Source organism: Xiphophorus couchianus, chromosome 7, assembly GCF_001444195.1.
Source record: "Xiphophorus couchianus chromosome 7, X_couchianus-1.0, whole genome shotgun sequence".
In the NCBI taxonomy this organism is placed as follows: Eukaryota; Metazoa; Chordata; class Actinopteri; order Cyprinodontiformes; family Poeciliidae; genus Xiphophorus; species Xiphophorus couchianus.
Window position 1 is genome coordinate 25,621,033 of NC_040234.1, and position 27,316 is coordinate 25,648,348.

Below are 27,316 nucleotides of genomic sequence, written 5' to 3' on the forward strand. Positions count from 1 at the left end.
GTTGGATGTGAGCTCCGTCGACCTGCCTCTACTTCCAGATCGAAGATGGCGGTCTCTGTGTTCCGCGGCGTGCGGCTGCTCTCTATCGGAGACGCGAATGGAGACATACAGCGACATTCAGAGCAGCAGCCGCTGCGGCTAGAAGTGAAAACCTCACAAGATGCTGCCCTCATCAATCTCTCCAATGGTGAGTGTGACTGTTTCTAACAACTGCTCTCTGGACGGTCGGCCTGATTGAACTGCTAATGCTCAGTGCTAATGTGGCCAGCGGTAGCTTTAGCCAACAAGGAGCTGTTCCATCTTGAGACCACCTCGTTTCCCTTTACTTGTCACGAGGGAACTAAAGAAAACTAAATATTTTATAGCTTATTTGGGATTCTGAAGCCTGAACGCATTGGGTTTAGGTAGCAAACAACGAAGTTCACTGCTTGGAATAACGCGGTCAACAACATGTAGAGTAGTTTTAACGGTAAGCACGGTTGCTAAATAAGGTGAACTAAAACATGCTAGTTAAACAATACCACTAGCCTACATTTAACAGTGACGTGATAAGCTTACATGGTTGCATCCATTTAACACTTTTGGTTTTGTTTATTTATATTTTGTCGTAATAGTGTAAGCTGTGTTTTTATAAGTCAGCATGAATCGGTTTTGTCCCCCTGGGAGCCGGGTAGGTAGGAGAGTGCTTAGCTTGAATTAGCCGCTTTGAATTGATTCGCAGCAGAGACGTGGAGACATCACTTCTGGCCCCCCGCTGTGCTCTTCGGTCCGGGCGGCGCTTCACACTGCGTGGCCTTTACCGGACCGTGGATTTAAAGGCACACTGAAACTTTTTACAAGTAGCAGTTTCACGTTAAAGCTGTTGAGGCAGATTTGGTAGCGTAGCCACACCGGGCCCTCATTATTTATGCATTCATCTTTGTTCTCATTGGAACAATGGCTGCATCCCCTTCCCCGCCACCTCATGTGTGCGGTGAAGGCAGCATCAGAGCCGCTATGCACATTTTCCCACTGAATGTAATTCCCCTATTAAAAAACAGCAACACACTGCGGCTGTCTAAGTCCAAGGTTATGCAAAAATAAATAAATAAAATTTAAGAGGTATCCTCAGCGCTACATTATTATTATTATCATGGCGAAAGCCAACGTCGAGATATCTGTAGAAATAGACCTAAAATATATTGGAGTCGGTCAATTTCAAATACAATACCAGTAAAGGGAATATGAAATGGAGTATGAAAGTTTTCATACGGGAAGAGAACATTGAAACCTGTTTGATTTACATTAAAATAAGACACACAATGAATTTGTGGTGCAAAAAGTTGAAAATCAATCTATTAATATGAATGTTTATTTTTGGTCAGTTTTATTGAATAACTGCTTTTCTGCTTCTTGTGGATAAACTGTCAATTATACAACATTCTTGAATAAACTTACCAAAATAAATACTACCAAGTTGCATTTCTAGCTAAACTGAAGTAGTTGCATAACCTGTTCCTGTTTACATTTAATGTGTTAAAGTTTTGCTTTTTACAACAATTACAGGGGATCCCTGAAAGCAGGGAATTTCCTTGGTCTGAATTCTGCACATAGTTTTTTCTTATGATCTGCTTAATCAATCCCTTTTTTTTAATACTGTGTGCTGGACCATTCTAGTTGTTTTCAGTTATTTCTGGATAGTTTTTCATCAATAACTGCATTCATGGCTTGTTTGATTTCTAAAATTTCAATGTGCTGTAATTTCACATAAGTTTCTTATTCCGGCTAAAAAAAGATTTGCAGATTGACGGTGATGAGTGAGCTGACGGTGAGCTGCTTAGCAAGCGGACGCATGAGGGAGCGACCCGCACCTGACTCACAACACACACATCCGGACTTGCTCCTGGTGTGTGGAAGACAAATGATTCCGATTAGAAATCACACGAACGCACACATACAACAAAGGCATATTTCCAAGTAGACCTGTCACGATAACAAATTTTGCTGAATAATAAGTTGTCTTAGAAGTTATTGTGATAAACGATATTGTTGTTGTTTTGAGGCCATTTTCAAGTAATAACAATGCAGGAACCCATTCTTACAGACCAATAAACTTTAAATTCTGATGAACATTTAGCACTGTAACAGGAAGACATTTTAAATATCCAATATGAATAAACAAAACAGAAACAACAAATTAAATGGATGCTGAAGTCTCTGTAAACAAAACTGTCCTTCAAAATAAGGGCTAGTTGAGACCAAGTCACCAGACTGAAGACTTTAATCATCCATTTTTTGGTAGAAAAATGAATAGAAAAACTATAAATTATGCAAGTGAAAATTGTTTGTTTTAATTTATCATGCAATTAATTGATTTATTGATTATTGTGACAGGCCTATTTCCAAGTCCTGCTGCTTCACTTGGCTTTTACTGTTCAGTGAAAAAAAGTAATTGCCCCATTACAGATTTAATCTCTACTTCCTTTTCTGTTGCATGTGAATGTTTCAGATCAACATGTCATAATAACAACCTGAACAGTTTCCAAATGAGGATTTTATGTATTAAAGGGGAAAAAAGCATCCAAAGACACCTGGCCAAACCTAAACCAAGCAACTGGCTGTCAGCTCTTGGTGGGAATGTCTGCCGAGCATCACTCTTCTTTGCAGAATTGTTTTAAATTGGGCACATTGGGGGTTTCCTAGTAGGAACAACCTGTTTAAAACTTTATGTAACTTTTACAAATATATGATTTCGACATGTTTGTCAAAATTGTCACCATGTTGAGACAGTATAGAAAACAGAATCGTTGGTTCCATCGGTTACAGAAAGTCCTCCAGGTCCTGAAGCAGTAGCCCCAGATCATCATATGACCACCACCGTGTTTAACTGTTGGTGTTCCTTTTTCTGAAGCATTATCTTGTTTTTATGGCCTATGAGAGAGAAGGCTAACATTCCAAAATGTTCAACATCTGGCTTGTTAGACTTCAGGTTATATTCCCAAATTGGACCGTAACGTTGTTGTGGGTCAGGAGTGGTTTTGGCCATTTTGGATTCCATTTTGCCCCAGTCTCTCTGCCTTATTGTAGGATGGTGAACTCTGACCTTAAATGATGTGAGGCCTGCTGAGCTTCAGACAGTGATCCTGGTTGTTATAGTTGTTGGCGTGTTGTCTGCTGTCTGTGGACGCTTCGCCTCTGTTCCATGTTCTCTGGCAGAGATGCTTTTCTCACCGTTTCCAAGTTAATAGATGTCAATCATTTTGTTTCCTCATTGAAGTTCTTTGGATCTGGGCACAGTGTGGTGGTTTGAAATCTTGTGACCAACTTTATGTTGTCAGACAGGTGTTTGATTTATTTTTTTTAAGTGCTTTCTTCAGTCTGTAGGTCTGACGGTACTTAAAACAGGGTTATGGCTAATAGAATGGAACCAAAAAAAGTTTTTATCTCACCTAATTTATGATTTCACAAATAGGGCTAATTATGTTTCTACATTGGACCAGATTGGAATCATCAAACAATGAAGAATGATCTTCATAGTTTGAAGTTTGCTGTGTTTTCTAAGGTTACCTTTGTCAGATGTTAAAATGAGTTTGACCTGAAAACATTGAAGCACGTGAAACTCCAGATTTCTTGGACTGCCAGCATTTTGTCCAAAGGTCTGCTGACGCTGGACAGCAGAGTCAAAACAATAACACAGTGATGTGTGTCTCTATTTATAGCATCAATGCAGCAAACCTTCACAATAAGAGCCAGGAATAAGGCAGTGTGAACTTCCTATGGCTTTACACATAGCAATGTTGCAGTGACTTGAATACTTCCTCCACAGGTCAAAGAACAACCATTTAAAATAACCTTATCCTGCTTATTTAAATGTTAGCTGTCTTTATTGTGATCCATAAAGAGTTGTGTTTTTCTCCTCCTAAATGAGTCCATGTCTGGGGCCTTGATACTCCTGAGGATGCCTCCTGGCTCTAAGCACATCGTCCTGAAGTTCTGGAGTGACTACAGTTAGAGGGGGGAGGAGGATCTGTGTGGAACAGAATTTACACCATGAGTCACTTTTGACAGATACAAATAATAAACTCCACATCATTTCTTATTTCAAACATGATAGCAGTATAAAATAACAGACATGAACAAGGAATGCAAAAGACATATTTTTATACCATAATAGTCTTAACATGATGCTGCCACCATACTGGTCATTTGACCGGAGCAGCTTCTACATGTTTGTAAAGCCTTAAGGTAAAAGGCAGACAGACCAGGGCTGGGCGAAATAGACTTAAAGTTTTATCGAGATATTTTGTGGTAATGTTGTGACTATTTAAAATGGCGGATTGACTAAATTGGTTAGCTGAAAGTCAGGACTTTGTTCAGCAGTTCCACAGTAAATGCAGTGACATCATAGAAAAGAAAACTTAATAGGGAATAGAGACCAACGAGCAGACTGAGAATTTAAACCAAAAAGAATATGCAAATATCTATACAGAACTATTATATAGCAATTGATTAACTAACAATTAATCAATTGCTATCTTGCTAGCCAGTCTATGCAGACTTAAAAAAGTCCATTTGATGAAAGAGCAGCACACTCAGAGCAGTAATCCAGTTAAAACTGCCCAAAACACAATATACATTTGATTTAATCTGTTCTACTCAGAACTCAAGTAGTTCAAATTCCGTAAAATAAACCTCATATTAAGCACCTTTTGCTATCAATTATTAATCATTAATCCAGAAATGAATCTCCACATCAGCTATACACTGTGCTGATGTTAACTCAATAAGAAAGGCCTGACTTTTTCACATGTTGCTATTGTTTTAGCTACAGATCTCTTCTTTGCTGCAAATAAAGGCAATATAATGTTCCATTTCTGATTTAGAAAGGGAACTGAATTATTTATTTGCATCTTTTAATATATTTATAATATTGTAACAAGATTTGTGATTAAATGAAAAATTTACAGAATGTGGCAATTTGTTGGATTAATTGATAGAATAATCTGTTACTAAAATAATTGTTAGTTTCAGCCCTAAGAATGATCCTTATGCTCCAATTAGTTTTATCTGTATTATTTGTATTATTTATTAAACATAAAACCACTCATTCTGGCATAAAGCTGCTGATTTTTTTTCCTTCCTTTTTTTGTAATTTGACTCGTTAGCAGGTTTTTTCTCTTTAACTTGAACAACTTGCTGCTGTATGCTAATGCTTTGTTTTTAGCTAGTTGTCTGCAGGAGATCAGCTCTCTGCAGCCCAGCTGTCTCTGTGTGAAGCACAGTCAGATGCTATCTCCTCTCTAATGTCTTTAACAGCTTTGCTGGTAATAAACTGAGCATGGATGAGGTCACCAGAAAAGGGAGCTTGTGGAAATGACCAAGTAAAAATAGCCAGTGTTGGTTTTGTTCAGCGCCGCTGGCCCAGTTACCAATGTTCCCTTTATTGTTGGTGCTCTGTTCTGTTTTAAATGGATGGAAGAGATAAATGCTCCAAGTTTTTTAACTAGCTTTGTAAAAAATATTCAGATGGAAGCATGTCACTGAGTAATTGCTCTTCAAATTCATATTTAATAGGTTATGATTGACAGACAGGCAGTTGAACGTCGCTGTTTCCACATGCTGGGCAGCCACTACAGTCTGGGCTCTAAACCTCGTCACAACTCTTCCTCTGCTCTGCTGATTCACTCTGTTGAAGGTCTAATGTGTGTTACACATATAACAAATTTTGCTGGACAATAAATTCTCAGTAGTTATTGCAGCAAACAATAATGTATTCACACAGTTTTTGCCCTCTCAAAGACTAATAAACTTGAATTTTGTACAGAACACTCCATAGTGAAACATAACAACCAAAAACAATAAATGAAAAAGAAACAAAAACTGACCTACAACTGAAACCATGAATAAAATGGATTATTTATGTTCTGCAGAACAAAATTGTTCTATAGAGAACAGAATTGTTCTGCAGAACTAATAATCATCAGAATGGAAATTATTGAGCTCCTGTTAATTTATTATGTGATTAGCTGCTTATTGCATCAGACAAGCTTACTTGCACAGCAGACCTGTGCAACACACTGTGTGCACAAACAAGGGATTTGACTTTGGTTTCAAGTACTCAAAGCATCCAAACATGAAGTAGAAATATCTAAAGTTTGAGGAAATGAGCAGTAAAAGAGACGGTGTGACCATGTGTGGGTTGCTGTAGTGCTAATATGCTTATTTTGTTTCCTAGCAGAGTAGCTGACTGCTCTGGCTGCAAGGTGCTCAATTTGTTCATCAGAGAGACAGGCTGAGGGAAGAAACTGTCTCTGTGGTGCCACCTTAAAGCAAAAGTCTAAACAGTTTGTGTCCAGGATGTGGATGAAAAAAACGGATTCTATAGAGAATCAGCATTCCTCAAAATGCTCAAACATCAATTTTAAAATGTGTTAAGTTGTGTTTGGTGCTGTTATTTGCAAGAGAGAATAAACTTTATTTTATAAATCACTGAACAGCTAAGCACCAGATACATTAAAGACCTTCCAGACCTCTCAGGTCTTCTGGTTCTGCACTGCATCTCCAGAACCAAACATGGAGAAGCAGCATTCAACTTTTATGCACCACAGATCTGGAATAAACTTCCAGAAAACTTCAAAACAGCCAAAACACTGAGTTCTTTTAAATCTAGACTAAAATCCCACCTGTTTAGAATTACTTTAGAACTATAATATAAGAAACATTTATCAACATTTGATGTGTATTGATGATTTTGATGAGGCACTCATCAAATTGTATGTGGGGAAAAAACTGTTCTGCATACTAAGACTGTCATCATCACTGCGTTTCTTCAAAGCAAAATCTGCCGCTGAACACAGCAGTCCGACTCCTCGCTCATCTTTTCACTTGTGTTTGTGACTCTGCATTGCAAGTACCAGATGGCTGTGAACCAGGAGATCCTCTGCAGGAGAGAAGCTTTTAGGTCAAAATAGGTAATGTGATTAATCTGCGTTACATAATGCTAACGCACTAAACTTTTTTTAGGTAATGGCATGCGTTAACGTTGACGGCCCTTGTTTAAACACAAACCAGGTTCAGATAATTGATGTTTTAGCACAGGCCTTTTTAACAAGCTCTGTGGCGCCACCTTAAAGCAAAAATCTAAACTTCCCTTGCGTTCTCAGCCATTCCCACTGCTCTGATTTGATGGCGATTACATCAACAAGCATTACCGTGACTAGCCGGTAGACTATAGAGCTCTATTGGAGGCCAAAAGTCTACAATAGAGTAGACTATGTTTTTTTAGTGTCAGTAAAACAAGTCATTTCTCACCTTCAGCATCCTAACAAACTTCATGGACTCTGTCCAACATTCATGGAAAAATGTTAACATTATTACCACAACGTCGAGAGAAATAAATGGCTCCCTAAACCTACCAGTGATTATTGCTCACATAATGTACAATAAATGAGTGCACCGCCCATACCATGTGGAGTGGTTAGTGCTGATCTGTGCTGTTCTATATCTAATTTGCTCAACCAAACATCTAGAAGGAGATAGCTTGTGTTGTCATGACCACCCTCACCAGACTACAACTCAGCCAAAACTACAGCCAGGAAATCAGACTGCTGTGTGTTACTATAGATGACAGAATGGCTGTTACATTGCTGGGAAGACAACTATCTATGTTCCAATTATATATTTTTAATATTAATCCCTCAAGTTATTAACACAGCTTCTTGTCTTGGCTGCAGTATTACCCCATGGTGGTCCAGTTTGAACAAACTACAGTTAGTCCAACTTAATGCAGGTCTCAGGCTGAACTCCTCCAGAAACATATTCATCAGGTCGACGTCACCTTTCTTGCTCTTTTTGTTTTTTAAGAAATACTGAATCTAAAATACCAAATGTTTTGAATAAGTAACTTTTTTTAAGCCACACTTTACATAATTGTAACACATAATTGCTATTTGATCTTCTATGATGTGATAAACATACTAGACAGCAGCCAGTTGAGAACATGGAACTCCTTCCTTCACTGTTTCTATGTAACACCTGCTTTAGCTCCCTGATTAATTCATGTTACAAAGTGTTAAATGGAGATTTATTATTCAACTGACATGTCACATTACTAACTTTATATAAAGAGTGTGTTACTGATTTTGTTATTAATTTTTGTTTGTATGATGTGGACCCCAGCTGGAGTAGCCATTGTCATGGCGATAGCTGATAAAGATCCTAGTAAACAAACAAACCAACTTCAGTATTTGGTTTCATTCTGTCACTGAAACCAAATACATTGACATAATGACAATTACATCATTTGGATTCAGTTTTTTTCCTGCATGCTGCTCAGTGTTGCTCTGCTGTAATAAAGACACAGGGCTAAAGACAGGATCATCTGTGCTCCTCCTTTCTACTTGATCTGCTGGACAGGTGCTTAGCGGCTGCCCTCACCCAGCAGCTCTCTATCAGGGACTGGATTAGCTCTGGCTCAGCCTGCTCAACAGCCTCACTGCTTTAATGCCTGCAGGGGAATTTGCATATGGAAATGCAGGGTTTTCCCCAGGAAACCTGCTGAGCCCGGTGTTAGGGGCGCTCTGGTGACCCACCAGCTCCCTACCATGTTTTTGTGCTAAAAAATGTTACGTTAAAAACATTTGGAGGTCCACGAGCCGGCATCATAACTTGGAAATGATGGTGTCAGAGGTCAAGGGGCAGATACAGGATGGTGTATTTGGTGTGCAACCCGTCATTCCCAGTTTGATGCGTCAACTATAAACCTAGCTTACCTGTGACTTGTCTATAAAAAACCCAAATTAAAATAAACAAACCACGCTTCGCCTGGTGGAGAGGCAAGTAAAGCCTGGTGGCCTGCCAGGCTCATGATACACTCAGGGAAATATATTACAGAAAATATACTGTGAAAATTTCTGGGTTGATTTTAGAAATGCATCTTGTCAGGCTGGTCAGAAATATGGTTCCATTTTATCTTAGAATGAAGAGTGTGTGACTATTTAACAGTGAAGGAGCCTTTACACTGAACGTCACTGAGTGAAGCAACACACACCTGTAGAGCTTTGGAAAAACCTGTTTTCATAACTCCAGTGTATATCAAACACGATATGTTCCAAAAACAAGCTGCACCTATTCCACAACATAAAGTAGTGAATAATTGTGAAATGAAAGATTAATGTTTAGTCTTGTGTTAGAATAGTCCAGTCAAAGTTCAGGCCTAAAATCAATTGAGAATCTGAAACCTCTACACACAGCTTGGTTTCATGATTTAGGTTAAGTAGTTTAGCAAAAAAGAATGCAATTTGACTCTCTCCCATCACCTGGCAACAAAACCACCACCTCTTTCTTTCCAACGATGGTTTGTCAAAAAAAAAAAAAAAATCTCTTTGCAAAAAAATACTTTTGGTAGAAATAAATTGTCAGACTTGCAATAAAAACTGCAACATGATACACTAAAATGTGTCAGAGCAGTGACTCAGTAGAATACCTCTGAATACCAACACATGCCACACTTTTCAGATTTTTACTTGTAGCAAACTTTCAAAATGCCCCTCATTTTGCTTCCATGTGACAATCTGCAGCACTTTGTCTGCCTGTCCAAAACATCCCAGTGCAGTAGATTAAAACTGAACTGTGATAAAATGGGAAAGAGCTGAAGGGGTGTGAACACTTTGTGAGGTGGTGTACAAAAATAAAAGTGCTACGTTTTACTTAAAATGTTTGTCTTTGAAACAATGTTAATGTTCCCGTTATATAACGACCCCAGGCTGCTCCACCTGCTGACTCATCGTTTTGTGGAAAATCTACATCGATCCTGTTGGAGCGGTTTTAAAGCCGGTCGTTGTGACTCATCTTCAGCCTGTGGGGTGCCATTAATTGCTGAAATGCTCTCTCCCACTCAAATGTTGTAAAGGCATCAATGTTCCATCATCAGCCTTTTGTTGTCCTGGTTTAGAAACGGATTTATTGGCTGGTTTTTGCTGATTTGTTTCTAATGCAGCGTTCTAAATTCATTGCATGTCCTTGTGTGTGTCTGCAGGAGAGGAGACGAGTGTGTTCAAGTGTTCAGTTTCTCGTGACACAGAGTGCAGCCGCGTAGGGAAGCAGTCGTTCATCATCACTCTGGGCTGCAACAGCGTGCTGCTGCAGTTCTCCTCGCCCGCAGGTAAAACCAGCACCATGAGACCCTGCCGCTGCTGGGCTTCACCTGGCTGCAGGCAAACATGATGCTGAATGAATATGAGTTTGATAGGAAAGTTGCTGTTAGCTAGGTTAGCTCTGGTGACGCCTGTGTTTGTGCTCTGCTGCAGACTTTCAGTCCTTTTATAACCTTCTGAAGAACTGCCGGGGGCATGCTGGTGAGCACTCCGTCTTCAGTGAAAGAACAGAGGAGTCCTCTGCTGTACAGTATTTCCAGGTGAGGAAAACAAACACACCCCAGATCTCTGAGCCCTTTAGGAATAAGGAAGGTATGAAGGTGTGTTTGGTAAAACTAATGTTTTTTTTATTTTGTTGGAGTATTTAGTGAACACTGTCCAGCCCCCACCTCCCCTTTACCTGCCTGACTATTTTTAGTTTTTGTCTCAGAATAGACCATCAGGACAAAGAGCCTCTCCATATTTCTCTACGGGACTTCTTTGTGCTCTTGAGAGATTTGAAATCTAGAATTATGTAATCTAACAAGCATATCCCATCTGTTTTCACCATGGACCTTACCAAGCTCCGCCCACAACCGACCCACGTGACCGCAAGTCTCACAAGCAAAGCCTCGCAGCGCGTTGTTTCTATGTAAACATGACTGTATTAGTGAATCATTTCTACTGGATTTTCACAATATATCAGCTACTAAATGGACAGAGGAACTAACAAGTTCATGTCATCATCTGGGAGGAGGTTACTGGTTTCTCAGTCACAAGCTGGTTGCAAACCTGAGGCCAGCAGGTGTCAGTCAGTTATGGTAGATCTGAACTTTGACCTCAATATGAGAAGCTACAGACTGATAGGAGGAACCAAAGAGCTCTGTAAAGGTAAAGGCAAATCTTCTGAAGCTGGGATATAATTAATTTAATTTCACATAATTACCGCGGTAGAAGCCATTTGTTTGTTAAAATTTTATGAAATATATTTGTTCTTTTTGATGTTTGTTGTGAATGACGTAAACTCACAAACGAACGAGGTAATTAGTCCAACGTTTAGAAACTACAGCGGCTGTAAATCGCCACAGCAAAGGGAAATAAAGGTAAAATAACCTGAACAGGTGATCAACTCAAAATCACTCCTACCTTTTTACTCTCTCTCTCTCGTTGTAGTTTAAGCACACCTGTTACCGTGGCAACCGCCTGCGCCCCACAAGACGAGCAAAGATTATGTAAAAACATAACATTCAGTCCGTTATGATATCAAGTTTCCAGGCTTGATATTTATTTCTCGATTATTAATCAGCGCTTCCCTGAACACAGCGATGGTTGATTGACTGGCTGTACTTGGTGCTAACGTGGCTAACAGGAGTAACAGTTTAGTCCAAAGCCTTTTCTGCTAAAATAAAATCTTTAGTGTATGTCAGATACAGACACATTGCATATTGATCTGTTTAGCTAACGTAAGACTGTGTAGCAGACAGGCTTCAAGGTGTAGAAGTTGTATCAGTTCTGCCATTATGCTGTACTTAGCTAACGGGAAGCTAAGTGTGTTTGTGAGACGGCCACGCACGTGATCACGTAGAATGGGCATCAGCCAATGAAAAGCGGCCCCTCTGGTAAGGTTCATTAGGTCTTTAACTCAGTCACCATGGCTCATGGTTAAAGGGACAGTATGATGTCAAATTGAATTTTTTGGACTTTCCATCATACTATAATGCTATTCTCTCATCAAACCATGCCTGGCATTTTGCCTTGATTTTTTTCATGCATGTGTGAGACATCTTATGAGCTCCAAGGCAACCATTTATCTGTTCAAAACATTTGGGTGGACCTTGCTCCACCTTCAAGACGCATCTGCTCCTCAGAACTGCATCTTCCAAGTTTGTGAGCTTCTGGCTCACAGAGCAGTCATCTCCAGCTCCACAAAGAGGAAACCTCAGACTCTTCTTTAAGGTTTTAGGTCAGAGTGTAGAAGGCTGGGTTTGCAAATTAGCCTGTGGCTAGAAAACCTTTGTGCAAAACAACAGCTGCTTTGTTTTTAACAAGTAACATTGTTTAATGTGTTGTCCTTGATGGAATAAACTTGAATTGAATTTGTGTTTGCATGGAGCCAGTGAGCAGATCTTTTCTCACAGAACATAAGGAACACTGCACTCTGGTGGTCAAGCAGTGCTACAGCTGTATCTTTACATCTATGTTTAAATGCTCTGCTTTGGTTCCCCAGGTTACCAGCATCACTTTCCAAAATACAATTTCAGATTTTTGTCATGCCAAATCCCATTTTAGATTAGATACTTTAAAAAGAGATTACAAGTGACAAAAAATATTTTGAAAAGTTTTTTTTTTCTTTTTTTCCCCAAGTCTTCCCTCTTCCCAGTTGCCCTGAATTTGAAACTACAGAAACACAACAAGTTTATTGGTGGGGGAGAAAAAAATCCAGACTTTCCAGAGATTCAACCATCATAATTCAACTAATCAATAACATTGATTTGTTACCCAGCTCTTATTTTCCTGTCTTTGTTTCGGTTGGTTCAGTGAAATGAAAGTAGCTCCTCTGGTTATAATGCCATGCCAAAGTATTCATACCCCTTCAAATTCTTATGTTTCCTCTTGTGAAGGCAGTTTTCACTTTGATGTAATTTTATTAGGATGTGCAGTAATATCAGCTCAGATATTGTAATGTGTTGACAGGACTAATATTATTTATGAACAGCTGAAATGAAACATTTGGCTAAAGGAGCAGTATTAGCTTCACGTCATGTTATAATGTTGTTTCCTCATCAAAAACACACCTTTAGTGTTGCCTTGATTCTTTCATTTATATTGGAGAAGTCCTCTAATCTCCATGGCAACCATTTAGCTGTGCAAATGCCTGGGTGGACCTAGCCCCACCTTCGGGACACAGCTCCTCCTCATAGCTGCAGTTTCCAGTCTCACAGAGCAGTTCTTGTCATACAGCATTTTGTAACAACCAAAGGTAACAGCTACTTAATTGTGATATAAAATGACACTACGTGCCTGGAAAACACAAACTGCCCCTTTATAGAAATCCCTACATGATTCAGGGACACAGCGAACATGTGGAGGAAGAGGCTTGGATCTGATTGGCATAAAGCTCAAAGACAGGGAGCAGGTCAGAGCTGATGGCTGGGTGGCTGGAGGAAACCCGGCTGGAGTCTGAGCCTGGGTTTAGGTCCAGCTGAAACTGAAGCAGTCTGTTCTGATGAAACCTTTCTGTACTCTAAAACCGTTTCCTGTTTGGTGTTCTGGCAGTTCTACGGCTACCTCTCCCAGCAACAGAACATGATGCAGGACTATGTCCGGACAGGAACCTACCAGCGGGCCATTCTGCAGAACCACACGGACTTCAAGGACAAGGTAACCTCCGGCCCTGACTGACCCGTCAGGTTCAGCTCTATGTAGCCGGCTCTTGGTAATGGATAAAAATGAATAAATGAAACCCAAACAAGAAGCAAATTGTTCTGTTCACCAGTTCCTCTTAAGAGCGTCTGCCTCCATGCTTTCTTTGGTGCACAGAAACCAGCCTCATTAGTAGAACTAATGCTTTGACTTGTGGCTCACCATGACCTTGAGTCTCCCTCCTGATCTCCAGGTGGTTCTGGATGTGGGCTGCGGATCAGGAATCCTGTCCTTCTTTGCGGCCCAGGCTGGAGCCAGGAAGGTGTATGCAGTGGAGGCCAGCACCATGGCTCAGCATGCTGAGGTGCGTACCTGTCTGTGACCGCTACAGTGGTGCTCATGTTTGCTGGCACCTTGGGGAAAGACGATAAAGAAAACATAAAATTGATCTTTTTAGCACAGCAGCCTAACAGCTTTTAGAACATTTCAGAAAAACAAAAACTTTGATTTGAGTACATTTATTGAAGGGAAGAAATCACATTAAAGAATAACTAGCGTGGATCTACATTCTAGAAAACTCTTCAGTCTTTTTTGCCTGTAGGAGTTGGTTCATCTTACTGTTATAATGTATGTGATGACCAGTTTACATAGTACAGCAGGCTGCATGTGGAGTCTCCTGACATTTTAAATGTCCCTTGAAGTCACTCTTCAAGGGACATTAAAACATTAAAACTACATTATGTAACAATAAAAACCATGTTTATGACATATTTATTCAATTTGTCACCATGTCTTGACAGTAAGACATGAGACAGATAATCTGTCTATGGATCTATGGATCTCTTCCACGTCCTCCCTGAGCTACTACTGCTGTCTGAACAAATGCGCTGATCAAAAACAACCAATCAGAGCCAGGAGGAGGGGCTTGGCGTTGTCAGTCAGTCTCATGTAATCGCTATTCACTGTGTTAATGGCGAAGAAAGAACTTATCGTAATCAGTGGTCATGCTGACTAGCCTTAGCATTGATGACAGACTCTTTTGTGGTGTAGTATAGCAGAGAGCAAGACTCTGAGCAGTGCATACACGAGGGTGATTGACAGCGCTAAGGCCCTCCTTCTAGCTCTGATTGTTTGTGACTAAGTTGTGTATTTCTTTTACACAACTTTTGTGTAAAAGTTGCTAACTCCTCTAGCTAGCACTGGGAGCTTGAGGAGCTAGCACTCCTCTAGCTCAATGTGAAGCTAGAGGAGCTTCTCCCAGTGAGCTAAATAAGAGCTTCTTATTTTGTCAAAGATTATATCTTTCATAGCATGCTATCATGACAAAGTGACAGTTTTAATAAATATGTTAAAAAAAAAAAACACAAAAAAAACTTTTTTTAAATAAATATAACCATGGCTTCTCCTCCAGCCCAGTGAACAGAGTTACTGGTTGCTCACTAGAAAAGGCCAGCAACTCTCATCAGCTCAATCAAGTCATTTCTACTTTTAAACAAAGCTTCAGTTACATTCCTTTGAAAGGATTGTTTCTCACTTCCAATCCTAAGGAAGTGCTGCCCTGCATGTTAGAGGTGTCTCCCTTCTGCCCCTTGAATAAGTATGTGATTAACAGGCTTCTGCAGCATGCAGAGGAGGTCAAGCAGTCATTTGAATGAGGTGATTTGGAACAGACACACGTCTAACAGAATCAGGGTTTTAGTCCCCGAGGACTGGAAATGAGACACTGTCATGTTCACCCATTCACACTCACAGACACACTCACATTTATACACAGATCGGTAGGAAACTAATAAATACTTCTAGCTCTTTCTGCCAGACTGAACATCAGTACAGGACTGATCTGTTGGTTATGGTTTGAATTAACTGATTCATTGTTGGATAGAAAAAGGTTCATATAGGAGATTTTGTTTTTGGAATTTGAACCAGGTGAAGGTAAAACTGCCACTTGAGGAGTTCTGGGTAGAAGAGATTTACAAAGAATGTTTTATCTGAGATGTTTTACCTTAAATCCAAAATGTATATTTTTTTTTTTGTGCAGTTTTGTCAGCGTTTTTGGTTTTTTTTATACTCCAGTTAACCGATTAATCGTTTTCTAAATTAGCTGACAAATATCCAATAATCGTTTCAGCCCAAGAAACACTGATTTATTGCTGCATTGCTGCACTTTTCTAACCTTATACTCACCTGTTCCATTTAGAGTCCAGTCCAGTTCTTACCAGGCCGTGTTTCCCCTGCAGGTGCTGGTGAACAGCAACCGCCTGAGTGAGCGGGTGGTGGTGATCCCCGGGAAGGTGGAGGAGGTGTCACTGCCAGAGCAGGTGGACATCATCATCTCAGAGCCGATGGGCTACATGCTGTTCAACGAGCGCATGCTGGAGAGCTACCTGCACGCCAAGAAGTTCCTCAAACCCAGTGGTGAGGAGGTCGGGGACTCTGGATGAAACGCACGCTGTGACAGGTTCTGCACATGTGCAGCTGTATAGAAAGCCTCTGTTTTTCTGACTTTCTGCTGCTGCTGTGTGTTGCAGGTAAAATGTTCCCCACCATCGGAGATGTGCACCTGGCTCCCTTCACAGATGAACAGCTCTACATGGAGCAGTTCACCAAGGCCAACTTCTGGTGAGGATGAGCAAGACGCAATTCAAATGAGTTAGACAGATGGTAGAAGATTAGTTGCTTAACTAGAAAATTTCTGAAGAAATTTAAACGGAGCCTGCCAAACTGTACCCGTTGGTTGGAACCCAGCGTTCTGATGCTAAAAATTAGCATCAATGCCAAAGTAAGCTACAATGTATTCAATAGCATGTTGAGTAACATGGAGTTACTCAATTCAGTATGTTAAAATTAGTTATAAGCTAAAATAAGCCAAAATGTTAATGCTAGTCTAAATGCTGTCAGTAGCATGTGGGGCATCTCTAGCATGTTGTCTTACATTGACTTCCTCCACTCGGTATATTGAACATAGGAAATACATAAAAAATAGCTAAAAATGCTTGTTATAGGGAAAAGACCACAGTTAAACTGCTAGTGTCTGCTAGCAGTGCACTGCTAATGTTTGCGCTAATGTTAATGCAATGCCTCCAGTTTTTTGCTCTCAACACCAAATTAATAACAAGTAATATTATTGTTTATAAAACATAAACTCTTTTGAAATACTGCTCGTCTGCTTAGACACAAGAAATTTACAGTTAAATTTAGTAAAAAATCAGCTGTTTACTTTGTGCCACCTGGATACCAGAAAACACCTCATCTCTTAGCAACAGATTAACAACAAATATTGTTATTGTTCAAAAAACATAAAACTTCTTCTGTTCTTTTTAAATACTACTTATTTTAGAGTACTTACTACTTAACAAGAATTGTGTAGTTGGTGAATTTTGCAGAAAAGTGAATATGTTTGTTTTTTTGCCATTGGTAAATATATTATAAAACAGAGATTAAACACAAGAGTAAAAATCTGATTTATACTTCTTTACCAGAAAAAAACACTCATCTCTCAACACCAAATTAATAACAAGTACAGTAGTATCATTGTTTATTAAACATAAGCTCTTTTGAAATACTGCTTATATACTTTGACACAAGAAATTTACAGTTGTTAAATTTTGCAAAAGTAAAAATCAGATGTTTAAAAAAACATAAGCATTTTAGCCTTATTTTAGCTTCATTTTAGCCTTGCAATGACCTGAGATATACAGTACAGACCAAAAGTTTGGACACACCTTTTAATTCAATGAGTTTCCTTTATTTTCGTGACTATTGACATTGTAGATTCACACTGAAGGCATCAAAACTATGAATATTACATGTGGAAATATGCACTAAACAAAAAAGTGTAAAACAACTGAAAATACCCCTTATATTCTAGTTTCTTCAAAGTAGCAACCTTTTGCTGTGATTACTGCTTTGCACACACTCTGCATTTTCTTGATGAGCTTTAAGAGGTCGTCACCTGAAATGGTTTTCACTTCATAGGTCAACCTGCCCTGTCAGGTTAATAAGTGGGATTTCTTGCCTTATAAATAGTCATGAAAATAAAGAAAACCCATTGAATTAGAAGGTGTGTTCAAACCTTTGGTCTGTACTGTATATTATATATATATTGTAAGAGGGCACGCAGCGGTACGAGCCGCATTAGCGGTGAAGAGAAGCGGCAGTTATTTTGAGGTGTAGAATAGGTGCCTGCCATGCAATGCATGGATTCCTTGCTTTGCAAGGGATTTCAATGCCTCCACGCAATGATTGTCAGGCCCCAATATTTGTCGCCCTAAATAATTTTACAGTCAGCATGTCTTTGCTTATAGAAAATCTTAAGGTGGAAACAAATCTAACAGTTGGATTATAGATGCCATCAAATCAGGACACAATTCCTTATTTCCTCTTTCCACTCTGTCAGCAGTTTTTTTAAGCGTCATCAGCAGTGTTTGCTGCTGTTCCACTCAATAGGAAGCTCAAGGCGCTGCTGTGTGGCTGAACAGTTTTTACACACGATGCAGGTTATTCTACCAGTTCTGCTTCTGTTGTAGCTTCTTTTTCTATGTTAGGTGAGACAAGCGGCAGATAAAACTTAAAACTATTCACACCTCTCGCAATACCAAGAAACATGAATTAAATGAACACAAAAATCAAATGTTTTGCTATTTAAAGGATTCCTTTAGGTCCAAAACATAGTAATATTTGTTTATTGTGATAAATTTCTTATAAGAATTTTGATTCAGATTACAGATAGTTGTGTTTGTTTGTGAGGTTTTGATTGCTGTCATAGAGTTGCATAACAAAGGAGTAATAAATTCTTCTTTAGATCACTCAATGCCATCACAATAATATCACAAAATATTGTGATAAACCTTTAAGTCCACCCCTACTCTAAAAATGGTAAAGATACACAATGAAAGCTCCTACATTAAACTGCTACGTCTGTGCAGGCACAACCTACTGTGAATATGGTTCTAGAAAAAAGAGAAATGTGTCAAACAACATAGTTTTAGATGAAAGTCTTTGTTGACTGTTGAAATGAGTAATCTTGTCCCCTCAGGTATCAGCCCTCGTTCCACGGCGTTGACCTCTCTGCTCTGCGGGGAGCCGCAGTGGACGAGTACTTCCGCCAGCCCATTGTGGTGCGTAACTCACTGATTAACACAGAGTGCAGGTCTGGTCTGGTGGTTTGGAAAAAATGGCAGCAGAGCTCAGTGTTGGACTCTGTGTGAACTGGATCCTGTGATGTTGCCCCCTGCAGGACACGTTTGATATCCGCATCCTGATGGCCAAGTCAGTTAAATACACGGTGAACTTCTTGGAGGCCAAAGAGGAGGATCTCTACAGGTCTGTGAATGTGTTAGAGCTCCAGCCGTCTAAGATGTTAACTATATGAGAGTTTGTTTTCAAGGCTGCATATGGTATCTGGTTTAAGACATTTTTAAATATTGTTTTATTGTGGCTCATAGAAAACTTTGGCTATTATATGTTCTTATTTATTATGTGGTATGTCTTTAAGTTTTTAATGATGGCGAGACACATAATTTTGATTCTTTGTGTCTGGTCCATCTGATGAGTTGACTGTAAAGTAGACTTTGAGACTGCGTGTTCTCTCTGCAGAGTGTCTACTTACTGACTCTTGCTTTGCTCTCAGGATAGAGATTCCTTTCAAGTTCCACATGATGCACTCTGGCCTGGTACACGGCCTGGCCTTCTGGTTTGATGTGGCCTTTATGGGATCAGTGTAAGTCCTCTGACAGACACGCACTGCCTGCAGCTGGAACTGGATTCCAACAGCTTGTCTTTTGCCTGTCGCCCTGTAGGATGACCGTGTGGCTGTCCACAGCCCCCACAGAGCCCCTCACCCACTGGTACCAGGTGCGCTGCCTGCTGCAGTCGCCCCTCTTCGCTAAAGCTGGGGACACGCTGTCCGGCACGGCCATGCTGGTAGCCAACAAAAGGTAGCTTCATGATGTATTCGCTCTGGTTTTAATCAAAATAGTTTTAATGCTTAAGCCGTTCTGAATTAGACTTCAAAGTGTTCAGAGAGCACAAATCACACTCAAATGGATTTTCCTCTCCTTTTGTAACTTCACAACCACAACTGTAGTTTATTAGCTCGGGTTCTGAAGGAATGGACTAATACAAAGTAGAACATCATTGTTCAACTTTGAATTGAACAAAAACATAATTTCACTCTCTTTTTTTCTGCAAACATTTAGGGTTAATTTCAATAGTTGCCTTCAGAAGTCACCCAGTTAGGAAACAGGCCAGCTGTGTTAAATCTGAGCACAAATCCACTGCTCTGGGTCAGTCTGATGCTGGTTCAGTCTGATGCTGGTTCAGACCCAACAAGATTTGAGGGGTGACTGGTGTACATGCAAAGTCCATGTGGACACCAGTGTAGGGTGAGTCGAGAAGTCTCGCGTCAGGAAGTCTTGCGGTGCTGTAAATCTTTTGATATGGCTGGATCAAAAGGACATCACAAAAATAATGAATTAAGAAATTTGAAGGCACCGGTTTAAGGAGATGCATGAATGATTACTTTGTTTCTCCTTTTTAATCCTGTTTTCTGTGGTGCAAATTTGTCACTTTTTTTTTGTAATTGTGTTGTATTGGTGTAGTTAACAATACGGGTCAGCAGATCACCAAAGTGGGTTCGAGTGAGACAAAAATGTCAAGCATCTGACTTCAAGGTGCACAAGCGTCCAACCTGAGGCATTTGACATGTGAAAGACGTTCTGTCTGAACACTTTGTCAGAGAACAATCATCATCCTGAAATAAAGTGATTAAGAATTGGAAGTTTTTCACAAACCATTTAAGGGTCACATCAAGCATGTAGGAGGTGTTCTGATCAGATGAGATCCCAAACCATCCACACTATAAAGCACGGTGTTGGCAGCATCTTCAGGTGGGGATGTTTGTTCTTCCTCATGGAAACTGGTGAAAGATCAGCACATGACTGGAGCTGAGCACAGAAGACCTGAGACTAAACATCCAGCCAAAATTATTCATGTTAGAGTGGCCTAGTCAAAGTCCAGACTTAAGGCTGCCAGTGAGTCCGGCAAGACTTGAAAACTTCCACTCTCCATCCAACAGACTGACTCAGTTTTAGCCATTTAACAAGCTGAGCTTTAGCTTCAGTTTTCAGATGTTTATTCGCTACACATTTTGAAACCCAGGTCTTGTGTCTCGTTGAATAATTCTATTAATATTTGCCATAATCCCTTCTGTCCCTCCAGACAAAGCTACGACATCAGTATTGTTGCCCAGGTGGACCAGACCGGATCAAAGTCCAGCAACCTCCTGGACTTGAAGAACCCCTTTTTCAGGTGAGTTCCTCCCCTCACTGCAGCTGGTTGCCACGGTGCCCGTAGGACCACACACACAGATTGCTGTGTGTGTGTCTTTCATCTCCAACCGTGTCTGTTTCTGTGCGCAGGTACACAGGCACCACCCCTAACCCCCCTCCTGGCTCACACTACACCTCCCCCTCTGAGAACATGTGGAACACAGGTGCCACCTACAGTATGAGTCAGGGGATGGCTGGATCAGGTGAACACAGAAACACTCAGATTAAAGCTGCCCCCCCAACCCCCCACATACACCCTCCTCCGTCTGGCTCCAGTCCCTCCTGCCCCCCCACCAGGCATGAGGCTATTTTAAGACTCTGGGCAGAACTTGAAACCCTCTCTCAGCTTTCTAGCCGAGACTGAAGGGAGAGCACTGCAGAGGTCCTCCCATCCAGCCAATTAGAAAACAATTTAACAGACTTAAAACTGCAGTACGTAATTTTCATGAAAAATAGGTTTTATACGTATTTATTAAAACTGTCACCATGTCGTGACAGAATGAGACAGAGAATCTGTGAAAATATCGAGCTCCTTCCTGAGCTACTGGTGCCCTCTGAATAAATGCACGGATCAAAAACAACCAATCAGAGCTGAGAGGAGGAGCTTGGTGCTCTCAATCAATCTGGTGTACTCTCTGCTAAATGTGCTAATAGTGGAGAAACGACTCACTATTCCAGGAAATCTGTTTATCCGCCGTCACCGGTTGCCATGCTAACTAGCCTTAGCATTCATGGCAGGATCTGCTGACAAAGAGAAGCTGCAGCATAGCAGAAATAATTGAAGGATGTGAGCAGTGCTTACAGAAGGTTGATTGACAGCGCTACAGCCCTCCTCCTGGCTCTGATTGGTTGTTTTTGACGGTGCTGTTTATTTCTGCAGTCATTACTGAGAAGAGGTGGAACTTTACCTTTTCAGATTATCTGTCTCATACTGTGCTGTTGTGATATGGCAATAGTTTTAATAAATATGTAAAACATATTTTTATAAAGTTAAATACAAAAGATTTAATGAAGCAGACTTTTTTTCTTGCTCTTGTCTTTGCAAATATACAAAGACAAGAAGAGTAGAGTGTCATGATAAGCAGCAAACGCTTGGTATTTTTGATACCATGCCTTTGTGTAATATTGCTTGTTTTTTTCCCCTCATTCTGTAATCCAGTCAGATTTCATGTTTAAAGCTGCTTCATATTTCTGTCCCACCATAAACTCCCTCAATCAGAATTCTTTGTATACCTGAACAGAACATTGAAGTCAGACTTGCATCAACCTGACCCTAACTGACACCTGACCTTTCAGGTCAGGGAATGATAATCTATCAGGGTAATCCATGCATCCAATCTCTTCTTTGTCTGAAAAGATTTTAATGAGAGCTTAAAGTGAAATGAGAGGAACCTTCCCAGTGGTGGGTTTTTATAAATGGGTCTTTGCAGACCTCCAGTCAGGCTCCAGTACTTTGCTGACTGTCATGTGGAGTAAAATGACATCAGCTTTCATCTGCAGCATGAGATTCATGGACTAAAGTCGTTCAGATCTTCCTGGAGGTTCAGTGCCTTGCTCGGGGGAACTTTGGCATGTGCTGAGAGGAAGCTGGAGTCGAATCCCAACCAGTCCATTACCAGACACACACTCTTCCATCAGGGGCCAGCCTCACTCATACTGTGGATCATGCTGATGCTCTGGATGCTGCAATCTCCCACTGAGTGCTTCCTTGCAGTTAGACTGGATTTAAAAGTTTTGTCGTGATGTTTTGTGGCACTATGATAGCAAAAAGAATTATTTCTTAGGACTTTTTTAGGTAACAGAATGGCTGTGACTGTATGAATCGATCAAAGCCCCAACAAACACAGATACTGCTTTTGAGAAACACCCATTTGTAATGAGCTTCTTTAGCTCAGCAGTCGCATAAAGTGATTTTTATCACTAAGCTGCACACAGTAACTGCCTTTAATCATATTTGCATATTCATTGATACTCCCATTAAATAAACAGTGGGGAAAAAGCCTCAACAATATAAACATCATTAATTGGATTTTATTTGAACAGATCAGGATTCTTATCATAAGGAATTTATCACTATAAATGATAAGGCTGAGCAATATGGCTGAAAAATGTATCACGATATAAGCCTTTCATATCAGTAGATATTGATAGTTATTGAGTTTTTTGTTTTGAATATCTGAAATCCTTCCAAACTGATGACGTGACCTGTCCTGTTTTAGCCACAGTTTTTACTTCACACAATTGTTTTTATTTTTAGCCAGTTATTAGCACTGTGGCAAAACCTTAACCTGATGCTGCACAAGTTACTCAATAGGTTGTTGCTAGGTAACCAAAGACCTCTTTGCTCAACTAGCCCTCAGAGGTTGAGCAGCTAAAGCCTTTTGTTCAGTTGGGTGAATATACTATCAGATGTGTTATATCGTGTGTCTATCACTATAGCTAATATATATATATATATATATATATATATATATATATATATATATATATGATTGATGTATTTCTTGTCCAGCCCTCATAAATGATGCTTTAAATGGCAGTGTTCGGCCTGTTGGTGGCGCTCACCACAGGGTCCGTCATCGAAAGCCCACACAGCCTTACCACCATGACTGACTGGACCGGCAGACATCATCGTTTTGACTGGCGTGTTCCACGTTGAGCACAATAACATCCTTCACAGTAAACATGGATTCGTTTAAGGAAACCCAGATCAGCTGAACAGGCTGCAGAGCCTTGAAGAGGTCATGACTTTTAGAAACATGGCTGCATGCTTCAGTGGGTGCAGCTGACAAAACCTCAGACAGTTTGACTAGCAGCAGGGTTCACCTGATGCAGATTGTTCCTAAATGCTGGGATTGGAACCCAGACGTTTCCAGTAATCATCATGTTTAATTTTTCTGTTAAACAACAGAGTAGGAAGAGAACAAACAGAACTATTCCAGACCCTGTTATGTGTGTTTTAATTTTCTTTTTTTTTTTTTTTTTTTTGTACCTCTTACTGTTTTTGATCATCTGAAAATATGATAACATTTGTGATTAACCTGGACAGGATGTTTTACTTCCTCTATAAAAACTTACATAGCTATAAATACCAGGTGTCCTTCATCTCCTCTGGTGTTTTATTGGATGAAGTTGGATTCAGAATGATTAAATGCAGCTTTAATTTGGAGCTTCTGTTTGATAAATCTGGGTGACCTTGGAGAACCTTAGTGGTAGATGCTAACCGCTGTGTCTGCTGTGTCCAACAGGGATGCCAACAGCTTATGACCTCAGCACAGTCATTGGAAGCGGCCCAGCAGTGTCTCACAACAACCTCATCCCTCTAGGTAGGTGTCTGCCTCTCTGCTCCTCATGCAGGGAACCAGCAAAGCAACTCCTGGTTTTATCTAGGTGATGCTGTTATAAATAAACTCGCTGGTCCTGCTGAACTGAATACACAGCGCTGTTGTTTTCACATCTGCTTATGTCTTTATTTTCAGAAAAGTGATCTGGTTCATTTCTAACATTCTAGAAGTGACTGAGATCAAATGTATGCAGTATGTAGCACACCCTCTGAATGATCAAGAAGTATTGAGTTAGTTTTACTTCACCATTGATTAATTTGTTTATTATGACAGGTTTAATGATCGTCACTTTATCTAGCTCAACTAGTTAAAGTTTGGAACGTTTTGCTCTGTTGAAGAACAGCAGCAGGTTCTAGCAGTGCCGGTCCTGACCGGGCCCACAGGACATTCCATCATGTGCTAACTGATGCTACCAAGTTACCTTAGGTAGTGGTGGCGTTTGGGTTGCTATAGTTACTACATAGCATCTAAGAAGCGAGGATTGATTCTTTAATCTGACTTCTGTTCCCTCTGTCCTCTCTGTCTGTCTCTGTCCCCTCCCAGTAAACACAGGGATAGTGAACCACACCCACTCGAGGATGGGCTCCATCATGAGCACAGGAATAGTCCAAGGTAATCTGCCGTTCACACAACGTCTCCTGAAGCCTGGTCCTCAGACGTCATGAAGCCATGTTCTGCTCTCTGTTCCAGGGGCCACAACAGGCCAGTCGGGCCCCAGCAGCAGCGGTACCTACTATCCCATCACCAACCAATTCACCATGGGGGGCGCTGCCATCTCCATGGCGTCCCCCATGGTCATCCCCAGCAACACCATGCATTATGGCAGTTAAAGTGAAGATCTTGTAAAGACATATCGGACCCTCTGTCCCTCCCCGCATGACAGGAACCCCTCCCCCCTTCACCATTCACAACCAAAACCAGGAAACCAAAGCTAGTGCTGTGCTGGCGTCCCCTGCCCTGTCCATCCGTCCACGCCTGTCTTGCTGAAGACTGAGGCGTCCCAGTAGTCCTCCCTGTGGAGCTCCTCCAGTATCTACCGTTATCACAGTCCATCCACATACTGCTCCTGCTCTGCTCTGTTTTTAACTGTCGGGACCTTTTAAGTTGTTGTCTTCACCATTCTGTCTAACCCTGACCCCCTCTGCCTTGGGTTCTGTCTTCCTGTTTCCATGGTGACCCTCGTCTCCGGGCCCACTCAGCAGACCGTCCCAGTCCGGTACTCACCTCCAGCTTGTTTTCTAATGACATGCAGCTTCGAGACCTTTAGGAGACGCATGCTGGTCACCTTCCATGCTGAGTGATGCTGTCAGGCCTCTGAACATGTCTGCTGTTAGCGTTAGCTCTCTGTGCTCTACCACATGACCAGTCTATAGAAGCTGGCGGATCTACAGATGTTATTTAAAACCATATGAGGTGAAGCTGCTTCAAATGTTCCTCTAGACTCACCAGGCAGGAACTAAATATCTGTATCAAACCTAAAAGATTTACCATGAAGCAAAACCCACAGCAGCGTTGGTGCACTTAATTTTTATATATCAACCCTAATAATCTTCACTGTAGGAAGGAACAGGTTTTTTTTAACCTGCATTCTTTACTAGCAGCAGCAGGGGGCAGTGTTCAACAACTGTTTTCATATAGACTCAAATGTCAGGTGATGCTTCTGGTTTTAAACTTAATTTAATCTGCTGATGGTGAACAGATCATCTAGAAGGAAACCTTTAAATTGATGAATAGGCTGTTTTGTGAAATATCACACAAACTGTTTCCACCTGTGGTGAGTGGGGCTGGATGGGCATACGCTGCAAAAACATAAAGTCTAACCAAGCATCATTCTCCAGTTTCTAGTGAACATATTTTTGACAGATTATTTCACTTATAACATGGGAAAATGTCATGCTCTAAGTGAAAAAATCTGTCAGTGGAACTATTACTTTTTTTAATCAATATTAAGGAATGATTGACTTAAAACAAGCTCCTATAGCTTGCTGAATAATTACTTTTAAGTTAATTTTGTTGTATGCAAATGTACAAAAATATCTGTACTAGAAACTAGACATAGATACTTGGTTAGACTTCGCTTTTGCAGCATAAGAGCTTGATGGGTTTGACGATTAAGGCATGAAGTTGACCAAACAGTGACATGGAGCTACAGTCAAATAGCCAGCTATATATATATAGCACTGAAACTTCATATCAGTGCTGGTAAACAAAATCCAAAACATAAAAATACAACAACAAAAAAAAACTTGAAAAGAAAGTTCATATGGAGGATGGTTGCACCTCTGAAAGGTTTTAGCCATTTCACTCAAACACACATGGAATAGAAAACTTAACATAACTGCTTGCTACTGTCCCTAACTTCCACTGGAAGTATATATATATATATATATATATATATCCTTTATATGCAAACAGATGAGAGAAGTTCTTCTGCTTAAACACTCAGCATGGAAGGTGATGAATGTTTTGCTCTGCTGAAACATTCAGCCCAGCCTAAGCATGGGCTCCTTCATCCTGGCTCTTTGTGAGGAATCAGCTGGAAGAACGGAGCATAAGGCAGCGGCCCCTGGAACCTCCTCTGCGTCCCCCACTTCACGTTTACCTGAGACTCAAGTGTCCGGGAGCCGGAGCTCCTCATCCGTTCACTTCCGTACGAGCATCAGCATATCATCGTCGTCTATAGCCTCCACCCACATCCACTTTTATCAGGAAAGGAAGGAGAGAGACTGACACTTTTATGCATTACTTCTAGTGTCACAACTGTTGGAACTTGATTTTGCAAGTTTTTAGGAGAGCTTAGGAAAATGTCTCTTAGTAGGAACTATTTTTGTTGACTTGATTTTTTTGTTTGTTTTTTTCCTCTTTCACAAGAAAAGAAAAAAAAGAGAAAAAAAAAAGAAATTAAATGTGGAGATGTTCCAACCCATCCTGGAATCCTGGAATGTTGTAGTGCTTTAGTTCCTTCTTTCCTCTTTGTAATATAGACTGTGGACACAAGCGATGTTTTCCATGTGCTAGTTAGCCTGTAGTCTTACTGTCCCTCTCATCATGGACTCATGCTCTCTGTATTCAAATGGTGGCATCCACTGTTGATCATGGAACAGTGTAAAGGATTACTGTCATTTGTGTGTGTTGACCAATGAGAAATAACATGTTTGACGCTGTCTGA

At 40.5% G+C, this 27,316-nt stretch overlaps 1 protein-coding gene and 1 long non-coding RNA gene across 2 annotated transcripts; one reads left to right on the top strand and one right to left on the bottom strand.

The window, feature by feature from the left end:
- carm1 (coactivator-associated arginine methyltransferase 1) lies at nt 1-27,316 on the top strand. The gene is made up of 16 exons (XM_028022100.1): nt 1-187; nt 10,016-10,141; nt 10,287-10,393; nt 13,389-13,493; nt 13,729-13,839; nt 15,713-15,890; nt 16,004-16,094; nt 18,511-18,592; nt 18,712-18,797; nt 19,105-19,194; nt 19,274-19,411; nt 20,694-20,783; nt 20,894-21,006; nt 24,052-24,129; nt 24,691-24,759; nt 24,838-27,316. Exons 1-16 carry the CDS (start codon nt 46-48, stop codon nt 24,975-24,977), a joined length of 1,746 nt encoding a protein of 581 aa, XP_027877901.1. The 5' UTR covers nt 1-45; the 3' UTR covers nt 24,978-27,316.
- On the bottom strand, nt 2,420-15,778 carry LOC114147620 (uncharacterized). Its single transcript, XR_003596088.1, has 3 exons — nt 15,660-15,778; nt 13,698-13,888; nt 2,420-4,006 (listed from the first exon to the last, which is right to left on the bottom strand). It is a non-coding gene; the product is annotated as an uncharacterized LOC114147620 (long non-coding RNA).

Excerpts from the sequence above, each read along its gene's own strand:
- carm1 (XM_028022100.1), top strand. The coding sequence starts at position 46 with ATGGCGGTCTCTGTGTTCCGCGGCGTGCGGCTGCTCTCTATCGGAGAC. Across the intron at positions 13,494-13,728 it reads ACACGGACTTCAAGGACAAG|GTGGTTCTGGATGTGGGCTG; the intron begins GTAACCTCCGGC and ends CCTGATCTCCAG. Across the intron at positions 16,095-18,510 it reads TTCACCAAGGCCAACTTCTG|GTATCAGCCCTCGTTCCACG; the intron begins GTGAGGATGAGC and ends TTGTCCCCTCAG.